This window comes from Halictus rubicundus, chromosome 11 (genome assembly GCF_050948215.1).
Source record: "Halictus rubicundus isolate RS-2024b chromosome 11, iyHalRubi1_principal, whole genome shotgun sequence".
NCBI lineage: Eukaryota > Metazoa > Arthropoda > Insecta > Hymenoptera > Halictidae > Halictus > Halictus rubicundus.
In genome coordinates, this window is record NC_135159.1 from 12,471,581 (window position 1) to 12,481,652 (window position 10,072).

The 10,072-nt window shown below is 37.0% G+C and overlaps 1 protein-coding gene across 2 annotated transcripts; it reads right to left on the reverse strand.

Moving 5' to 3' along the window:
• Window positions 1-2: 2 nt before the first annotated feature.
• Window positions 3-9,829, reverse strand: LOC143359046 (facilitated trehalose transporter Tret1). 2 transcript variants are annotated; one of them, XM_076796693.1, is made up of 5 exons: window positions 4,003-4,357; window positions 2,116-2,336; window positions 1,407-1,820; window positions 769-1,334; window positions 3-653 (listed from the first exon to the last, which is right to left on the reverse strand). In XM_076796693.1, the coding sequence occupies exons 1-5, from the start codon at window positions 4,005-4,007 to the stop codon at window positions 330-332; spliced, it is 1,530 nt and encodes a 509-aa protein (XP_076652808.1). In that variant the 5' UTR covers window positions 4,008-4,357; the 3' UTR covers window positions 3-329. The 2 variants fall into 2 exon arrangements, with proteins under 2 accessions (XP_076652808.1, XP_076652807.1); XM_076796692.1 differs by lacking the exon at window positions 4,003-4,357 and adding an exon at window positions 9,022-9,829 and having other exon boundaries at window positions 6-653.
• Window positions 9,830-10,072: the final 243 nt, after the last annotated feature.

Below are 10,072 nucleotides of genomic sequence, written 5' to 3' on the forward strand. Positions count from 1 at the left end.
CTTAAATTTTATTTTTTTTTAAATATTAACAATCATTCTGTTTGCAGTATAAAAATACATTCTGGTAACTTTTATTCGTATTAAAACTATCAAAAGTAGAGATAAAACAGTCCCCATCAAGCTATACTTGCAAACCAATGCATCGCCTTCCTTTGTTAACAGTTTCAACAATCTTCCCAAAGCCAACAATCGGCAGGAATTGAATCAAAGCAGTTTCGCTGCCTCTCTAATAGGAACTTCAAGGCAAGCGATTACAGTTACATCCAATCTAAAATCATCCGAGTCCGCTCGGCGGGACCACAGTCACCTTTAACCTAAGTTTCTTCAGTTCACAATTTACTCTCATTATCATCGCAGATCACAACCGCGTTCGTGGCAGCCCACTTCTCTTTGAACGCTATAGATTCTTTCTTTGGTTTGTGCTTTAAGCTCTGTACGCCTAAGTAGTGGTCCTCTATCTCCTTGAGGGTCCTACCCTCCGTCTCTGGCAGCGCGAAGTAGAGTACCAAGCCACCGAGAATGTTTATCATGCCGTAGAAGAAGAAAGTGCCGACCAGAGTCATTCCGTCCATCATATACAGGAAGCTCTTGTTCGCAATGGAGTTGAAAATGTAACCCATAGAACCAGCAGCCCCTGTTCCACTGCTTCGCACCTGTTTGTCAGAAATCATTGTTATATCTTTATGCAAAATCAATATTTTGTTGCTATCACAGGACTAAGCTATTCACAGGATTGGAATGATACAGATTCAAGCAGCGCAGAGTTACCTTCACAGGAAAAACTTCTCCAGCGAGGACCCATGGCAGCAGCCTAATCCCAACATGCGACAGGAAGGCTGAGCCGATCAGCAAGGTGGTAGGCAACCACCTTAAGTTCTGTCCATCGATCAGACCATTGTCCTTCAAGCACCCGTAGATGGCTGCAGCACAGAAGCAGAACGCAGTGCCACTGATGGACAGGAAATTCAGCTTCCGCTTCCCAGTGAAGTGAATGGCGAACACACAGATCAGTGTGCCCAGCAGTTGTGCAAGGCCAAGGATCACAGCAGCTGTATACTGGTCGATGGGTGCATCTAGCTTTTCGAACACAATCACTGCAAAGGTTTGCAAGCTTATCGTGCCACCGAATGACCCAACGAAGAAGGCCCAGGTGACCAGGAGGAAGGGCATGTAGAAAGTCCTCTTCTTGAACTCTGGCCAGACCTTCTCTCGCGACTCTGCTGGCTTGTGCACTTCCTGACATATATATTGGAACTCTACCTTCACTTCAGCTGGGCTCACCCAACCTCGGAGCCAGCAAAGAGCGTTTTCTGCTCGCTTCAATTTTCCTTTCGCTGGAACACAAGATTAATTGGAATCTGTGTCCCCAAAACCTTGATCTGTTATCAATATGTCCTAGAACTCACCAGCAAGCCAATAGGGGCTCTCAGGGACCAAACAGAGAGCGACGAGGCAGGTGACAGGGTAAGCCAAGTTGATCAAGGCAACTGTTCTCCAGGTAGTTAGCTTCCCACTCAACATCTGGGTGAACACTCCAAGAATAACAGACATGCTGGATGTAGCGGACAGCATGCCACGAAGATGTGGCTGCGTAACCTCTGCTACGTAAGTCATCACAGGTGCCTCCAAGAGCCCACCGGTCAGTCCTGTTAAAGCCAACGCGATGAACAGCATCGCAGCACTGGTGGCGTAGTGGAAGATGATCCACGCTATTATGAAGGGGATATTGATCAGCATCATTGTCCTCTTGCGTCCCAGGTACTGGGACACTGGACCACTGACCAGGCAACCGATGGGCACCAGGAAAAGATTCAAGCTACCTGTAAAGATGGGAAGACACTAATTAGTTTAAATGTTTTAGAACTACACTACTTCGCTTGGGAAATATTTATACTTCTTGTATTCATCATTTGCTTGTATTGTATCATTTATTTTAAAGCTAGGAAATTGGAAATTGTTTAGTGAGTGTACTGAATGCGCGTTCTTAAATTCTTCTAATATCTTTACAGTTCATTTCAAACAACTGTGCTTCTATTTTTAATCTATTTTGATGTGATTTCTTGAAAAAATTGCATCACTAAGAGGCTCATTACGAAAGACTATTAGCAAACTCACTGATCCATGTTAACTCCTCCATGGTAACCGGGATTTCCGAGTCTTCCTTCTTCAGCTCTGGGATCAGGATCGTGGAAAATCCCAGGGTAGACCCAAAGGTCAACATCAGAAGATTTTTTGCGCATACCGCAGAACATTGTGGCACTGCTTGGCGGAGCTTCGATATTGAAGACACTTCCGCGTTACCGTCCAACTCCGCTTGCAAACTTTTCTCTCCATTCCTAACGAGATGACATTAATTATTCAGAGGGAAAACTGATCTTCCAAGCGGATTAGCTTCTCGGTATTATTGGATCATCAGGAAATTTTTATAGTAAGGCGCCACTAAAAATTCCTGTATCATTATTCAAAATATTTTTTACATTATTAAATTTGTTTGTATGTTATTTGTTTGTATTTGTTTGTAATTTGTTTGTTTATTTGTTTGTATTTGTTTGTAATTTATTACTAAACTTTTCAGTACTGTACGAGTAAATTGCACCATTTTCGCATGTATAGCATGAAAAAATATATGTAGAAGGGAAATATTCTAGGTCGGAAGAAATGTTTTGTTTTAGAGGTAAAATGGCTTCGAGTGCAAAGGGTTAACAGAACTTATTGAAGAGTATATATGAGAATACTATGTATACACAATTTATTTAATTAACCGTCTTATATGTTTGTGAAGAAATATTTCACAGTAATTAAATTCGGTCAAAAAATAGTGTTGACAATGTAAAATTCAGGTAAAAATTGCCAGCGTTTTTTTGTGGCAGTACTGAATGGAAAACAACCGGTGTTTTGAAAGGTGAGTCGAATCGGCTAACTGGGAAGATGACTAAGAGACCATCAGTCAGTTTTTTTTTTATTCCGTGGTCAACTGTTGTGGTCTCTGTCATTGACACAGATCCTTTCGGCGTGAAAGGGCCCTCCATTCCGATTTACCGCGATTACATAAGCTTCGGTGCACGTTCTCCCAGGTTTGCGTAACCCGGAGCACCAGTTTGCACAGGTAACTCTCTCGATTCCCTTGTGAAATGAAGTCTCCCTTCCCGTTACAGCACACCGTTGAAATTTCTCTTCTCGATTATTCGAACGTGGTGCCGTCATTTCACTCCCAAGTTCTAAAGAAGTTCTCCCAACAAACCTCTTCAAACATTAAAATTCTGCTTCGAGCCCGCGATTGGTATTGTTACTAAACTAACAAGGAAGGAAATTGGTAATATTATAAACACATTTAACAATTTTTGGAAGGATGCTTTGCACTCAAATCTCCCCAAACAACAAAATCATCTTCAAACCCAACTCAATATGCCCCCACTGCTTCAAACCGACCTGAATATTAATCTTAACATTGAAGACATGTATTGCAAACGTAATCGAACAATTCTAAAAAATTCTACCAATAAATTTTCACTCGTTTCGGAGAATCCTTGCACACAAACGTTCCCAAACATCAAAAATCATCTTCAAACCCACCTCAATATGCCCCAACTGCTTCAAACCTATCTGAATATTAATCTTAAACAATTCTAAAAAATTCTATCAATAAATTTTCACTCGTTTCGGAGAATCCTTGCACCCAAACGTCCCCAAACATCAAAAATCATCTTCAAACCCACCTCAATATGCCCCCACTGCTTCAAACCTTCCTCAATATCAATCTTAAACAATTCTAAAAAATTCTATCTATAAATTTTCACTCGTTTCGGAGAATCCTTGCACCCAAACGTCCCCAAACATCAAAAATCATCTTCAAACCCACCTCAATATGCCCCAACTGCTTCAAACCTTCCTGAATATCAATCTTAAACAATTCTAAAAAATTCTACCAACAAATTTTCGCACGTTTTGAGGAATCCTTGTACACAAACGTCCCCAAACATTAAAAATCATGTTCAAACAGACCTCATCACACCACCTCACACCGATTTCCACCTCGCTAGAAACTGGCCAGGTCTCGCCGGCATTTCTCGCTGACCTCACAATTTATAGATTTAGTGATTACATGAATCCCTTTGATAATAATTGTCGTTTTGTCATATCATGCCACGCGAATAGCACGACGTCGGATGTCAACGATGCCCCTAATCCTTTAAGAGATTGTCATTTTTGTTTTTGTCGGCTTTCCCGCAAGCAGATCGAACGATTCGATTTTTTCTTGGCTGAAGAGCCAGGATCGACCGAGAGACAATAAAGTACTCTCTTGGGATTAGGGCAGTGATGCGATAAGGAGACAGAAGAACCGACGACGAACGTTAATCCGTTAATGCGATGACGGACGACGACGATTTGCTACGTCGCGACGTAGCCGTCGATTTATCGCACGTTGAATTACCTTTTTAATGATACTTAACACAACCGAGTGATGCGACCAAGTATGCGTTACTGTACAAAATAAAACAGTGGATCCTTTGGAAATTTATTTTGGAATACGGCGGATTTTAAAAAATTTAATTTCAGCATCTAAAATAATTAGAAGAGGAAAAGATTTTTTACTTGGCTCCTGCCTCTTGCAATCCATCTGGACCATTTTTTATTTTGCATAAAAGTCAACTAATGATATAGTAACATGGTTTATCGGCGGAATCAATGTTTTAAAATGGCGCTCTTGAGGAAATAAATAAAAAATTATTTTAAAAATTAATCATTTGGTAGATTTATTTATATTAATAAATTATATTAATATTTTCTTTACTTCAATTTCAACTTTGATCATTTGTAATGTTAACTGAAATATTAACATTACAAATTCTTCCATTTGTGGAAGGATTAAGTGGAATTATTCTTATTTTTAAATAAGAGGTCTTTTTAATACCAAGGGAAGGATGGAAAAAAACAGTAGGAACGTCAATTTCTAGATAACGCGCTTATGGCAACTCCTGTATCTGTTGTTAAAATGTGTCAATGCAGCTTTTTGGCTTTCGTTTATCTCTATTACTTAAACTGGCTTAATTCGCATTAAGCGTTGGCTGTTTTTTTCATACCTGTGACAGGTCAGTCTTTTTCCATTCTCATCGATATGTTATTAGATCAACATTGAATTTTTAAACATTTCTTGGATAAAATTAAAAATGGTAAAACTGAGATTCAAATTTTTAAAAATTTGTAAATAATGGCAGAGTAGTCCTTGATGGACACTATAATTATAAAGAATATGATTAATATAAACCTAACGATTTTGTAAGGAATATAATAAATATTCTAAGGCAAAAATTGAATTTTTACATGTTTCTCTGTTGAAATTGAAAATGATTGAAATTGACGTTGAATGGACGCTACTGTATACAAGAAGGCGCAATTAGGAATTGTTTAACTGACGAAAGGAAGCTCCAAAGTGATAAGTCGGTTAGGAAATTAAGCCATCCAAAGACAAACGTAATCCAGCATAATCGTCTGAAGCTTTATCTAAAGTTCAATAGAAACGGTCGTTGTCACTTATCATGATAATCGTTCGTCGCCGCTAGATCCATCATTCATGAGAACTTTCCTCGGTAGTAGGAATCACAGTTTTGATAAGGAGCTCGTGAATTATGGTGTTTTAGCCACGGTGAAATTAGGCGAAATTAATATCGAATCATTCCAATTGAGCGCAGCCGCGAACTTCTGAACAATTGACTAAAGTTTTTGATCGATTTTGAAGAAAATTTGCATTCTTAAAATAATATAAAAATGTATCAGATCGTAATAATAATTTTGAAATATCGATTTTTAATAAAATTTGCATGCTTGAAATAATGTATAAAAATAACTTTGAAATCGAGCACAGCCGTGAATTAATAATTAAACGTTGAGTAACCGAGATTCCTGGCTCGATCGAGTCATTAAAGAGTCATTAACGTTCCGTTTTGCGATCACGAGCTCCTACGGAGGATTTCGCGATTTTTGCTCATGCTGAGAATATTTTTCCAATGATCAGAGGATTCGTTTAAAAATGCAAAATGCAATGGTAAATCTCGATGGCTACGAATTGCCGGAAAAAAGTGAAACCTTGACTATGTAATTGCATAATTGTTTCCTCAACATTGTGCTCAAGGTGTGATAAAACGATTATTTATAACCTTGGCTTGTTGATTACGCAAAGGGACTATAAAGGAATAACATAAATAATCGAGCGTCATTAGACTGATTATAAAACTGTCAAAAGAATAATAAAATTCTCTGATGTTCAGGGAAAAAATCAGTTCGGTGTTTATCAAGCGTTTTTATTGGACAATTCTCTGTCAGGGATTTAGTGAAAAATGAGAGTTAAAGAATCAAGCAAATTTTTTATTCCGAAGTATCGCGAAAAATATTTAATCTAAAAATATTCAACACTTTCCGTTAGAGGCGCGATAAAACACCAAAAAAAAAGGTAACAAAGCTGAAACCTTAATCTTCAAATTCGCAGTGGTTTCAGTATCGAAAAAAATGTTTGATCTCTGCACAGGCGTTTGAATTCGAAAAATTTCCGAAAAACGATCATCTTCATTTTTCTACCCATATCTTAAAGTAAAAAAATTTTTTGAAAAGGATATTTAGGGGATGTTAAAGTAGAGAGTTTTCCCTTTAAAATGAGCGCAGAAACATTGTTGCATGATTTTTTTACACAAAGTTACAGAAGTTCGAAGATCGCAGATATTTTCGGTCAGATTTTTTTTATTTTTATTGATTTTTTTCACTTATGGATGTTGTAAAATGGAATTTAAATCGCCAATTTAAACGTTGAACAGCTATTGAACATTTAGGCGATTGTTTTAGGTGCGTTTAACGTTAACAAGTGAAAAAATTGGATAAACGATTGTTGAGTCGCGGCTGAAGTGTCGTTCTAAGTACGCGTCATTTCCCAGCGATTAAATGTTTAAACTTTAAACGAAAGCCTCGAACGGTTCCTCGATTAACACGCAAACATTGCAGTACGGATTCTTCGTCGCTGTTAGGCCAACATTTGAAGAAACGATACTAATATATCCGATTTATCTCGACGCGTAATTGCCTGCCGATAAGGAACTAGTAATAATGTAATTGTGATGTTAAATAACGTTCGATTAACCATTCGAGCTCCATGCGAGCGAAAGAATTCGACAAACGTTCGTTTGATGATAAATGACAGTAGCATAAATCTGAGGAAAATTGTTTACAAATATCTTCTAAAATGTGCACAGTAAAAAATCCAGTAGGTAATGCTCACGAAAAAATATTAATTTAAATTTTAAAATTTTAATACTGCAAATATCTACAAAGTTTACGTTTGCAATATTTAAAAATTCAATCGATCAAAAAAATATAACAAGTTTGTTTAAAAAATAGACTCACTTAAATGGTAAAAAAATGATAAGAAAAGTTTGAGAGCATTTCAATATTCGTGGAGATAAAATGAAATGATCGTTATTATGACATCAATTGATTACATCGACAATTAAAGATCACAAATTACACGAACAACAAACAAATCAGTTCATTGCATCTGGAAACACTAAAATACTTATCTTAATGCGTTCAACGAGAAGCGCAAATTTATTGACATCTCTAATTAATTGTTGATGGTTCATCGAACTTCTTATCTCAATTGTTGACACATATGCACACATCCATAATACATATATATATACATCAATGAAAGATGCATAATATTGCTATAATAATGTAAGATGCATAATGTAATATTACTGGGTGCATTTATATGCAGAAAGTTACGTGAAACAAATTACGATAACCTGACAGGACTGAAACATAATAATTATGCGACACTAGTTACCCAAGGTCACTGCGAGTCTATCCACCGACATTCGCTCGAGGAAATGCGAGTTGCATTGCATAAATTGCATTTCCGCATATTGAGACGAGTACTTGGCTATGATGAAAGTTGTTCCGCCAGTTTATTGTTTACATTTCGCTGGTAATTACGTCACATTATTTATTCCTACTTGAGATTCTATCCACTATTCATTCGACTTCATTAGTCCACCTTTTTGTATTGTTTTTTTAGTTAGTCCACCTTTTTGTATTTTTCTCCCGCTACATCATTTTATAATAATTAAAATTTATGAATATAGAATATAATAATTTATAATTTTTTTTATTTAAAAAAATTTTTTTTATTATATTTTATATTAATTACTATTTATTTACTATTTTAGTTTGTGCTATTTTTTATTTATCCCATTTATTGTTCCATATTATTTCACTTTTCCATTGTTTATATTTATCTCGTTATATTTCACTTATTTTTACAAGCATTAGCTCCGCCATTACAATAAAAAACACTCAGATTTTATTCAGATGAAGATAAGCGATAAAAATTGTGTGAAACGTTGAATGGAAAAAAAACGACTGATAAGATTTTTGTTTCGGCTTGTAAAAAACACTGGAGAATAATCTGAAAACTAATATTTCGAATTACCGGCCCACTTGAAAAAAGAAATAAAAACACCTCTTTGAACAGGCTGATTGGCAAACAAACTTTCTGTAAAACGTATCATAGAGTCACCGTTGGAATTCAAAAGCAGCTTGACGTTGATAACGCGAGTGTGTTTTGTTTCGTACATAAACATGCCGTTAGCTTGTCGAATCATTTAAACAATATTTAATTTTCGATTGCTAATCGTCGAGCTGGCCATAAAGTACAATCGGTCAATCAAACAATGCAACAGAATTTTCCTCGTCCACCTACTATTCACAAAGCGAACCAAAGGTAATTTTACCATCCTCAATGTTAATGAAAAAAAGAAAGAACAGTTAATAAAGATTTAGATTTACAGATACAATTTTTACTGTGTACTTGTGTCAAATAAAAATGATGAACGAAGGAAAATGTTTATAATATTCTCGGTTACACGAACTGTTCCATCCTTCGCGTATAATTGAAAACAATATTGAGAATTTTTGTACAGAAAAAATTAATCATAAATAAAAGAGAAATAGTTAAATAGAAAAATAGAAACATACTTAGATGACTCGTCGTTCGGGAACGGTGTCTGCGCCATTTTGTTTGATTTGGTCCCAACGAGTTGTACTTCGATCTCTCTTCAGCCTCCAAAAACTTCACAGGAGCATCCTTTGTATTTAAGTACGTGGGAATTTTATCAAGAAAAAATCGCTTAATCAACAATCATTGAAATGCTCCTCTTCCTCAAATTGTCCTTGAGCTTCCACAGAAATCTGTTTCCTTGTTTCTATTGCCTCTGATCAAATCAACATTAAACACAATAGTTCTTTTCGCAATTCATAAACTACATTCCTCTCGGCGATTTCTTCTCCATGAACTCTCAGTACTGACCACAGATCTTCATCTTTACCTTCAACATTTCTCTGAAGGTAGCTATTACATCTGATTACCACGAAGGACACGCAACACCAATTCCTTTCTCCAGCTTCACCTTCGTTGGCCTGATCTGCCTCACAGTCAGCAAACAGATCTAATCAGTGTCGTTCAGTCTCTCAAATCTCGAGTTATCTAGAGGTTTCTCACACTACCTAAGCTTCCATCAAAATTCTCAGAGACATCAATCTCTTCTTGATCCTCGGCAAGCTTCCACCGTGCAAAAGTCAACACAGCAGTGATTATAATCGATATTCCACACAGCGACTAGGTGATAGCAATCTGGTAGCTCTATCAGCTTCAGAATTAATTCCGGGGAAAGCTTCTTCCAAAATCTTCAATCTGGCAGTCTTGGCTGACCATTCGTTTACATTTTCTACTTCCAGGACTGGTTCTCAGCTTGGAAAAGCTTGCTCTTCAAGTTTGGACACCTACGACACCTTAAAAAAGCTTCCTCCTTCTTTCAGGACCCAGGTTCCTCAATTTGGGACACCTGGCAAAGCTCCCTGTATTCTTTTCTCACTCCAGAATGAATCTTAAACTTGAGAAAGCTTGCTCCTCCTTTCAGGAGCCAGGTTCCTCAATTTGGGACACCTGACAGAGCTCCCTGTCTTCTTTTCTCACTTCCAGAATGAATCTCAAACTTGAGAAAGCTTGTTCCTCCTTTCAGGAGCCAGG

Bases quoted from the DNA above. Each gene is read 5' to 3' on its own strand.
- LOC143359046 (XM_076796692.1), bottom strand. From the start codon at position 9,059: ATGGCGCAGACACCGTTCCCGAACGACGAGTCATCTAA. The intron at 2,337-9,021 runs GTATGTTTCTAT...TCATCTCGTTAG, and splicing joins CCGAACGACGAGTCATCTAA to GAATGGAGAGAAAAGTTTGC. The intron at 654-768 runs GTAACTCTGCGC...TCTGACAAACAG, and splicing joins GAGAAGTTTTTCCTGTGAAG to GTGCGAAGCAGTGGAACAGG.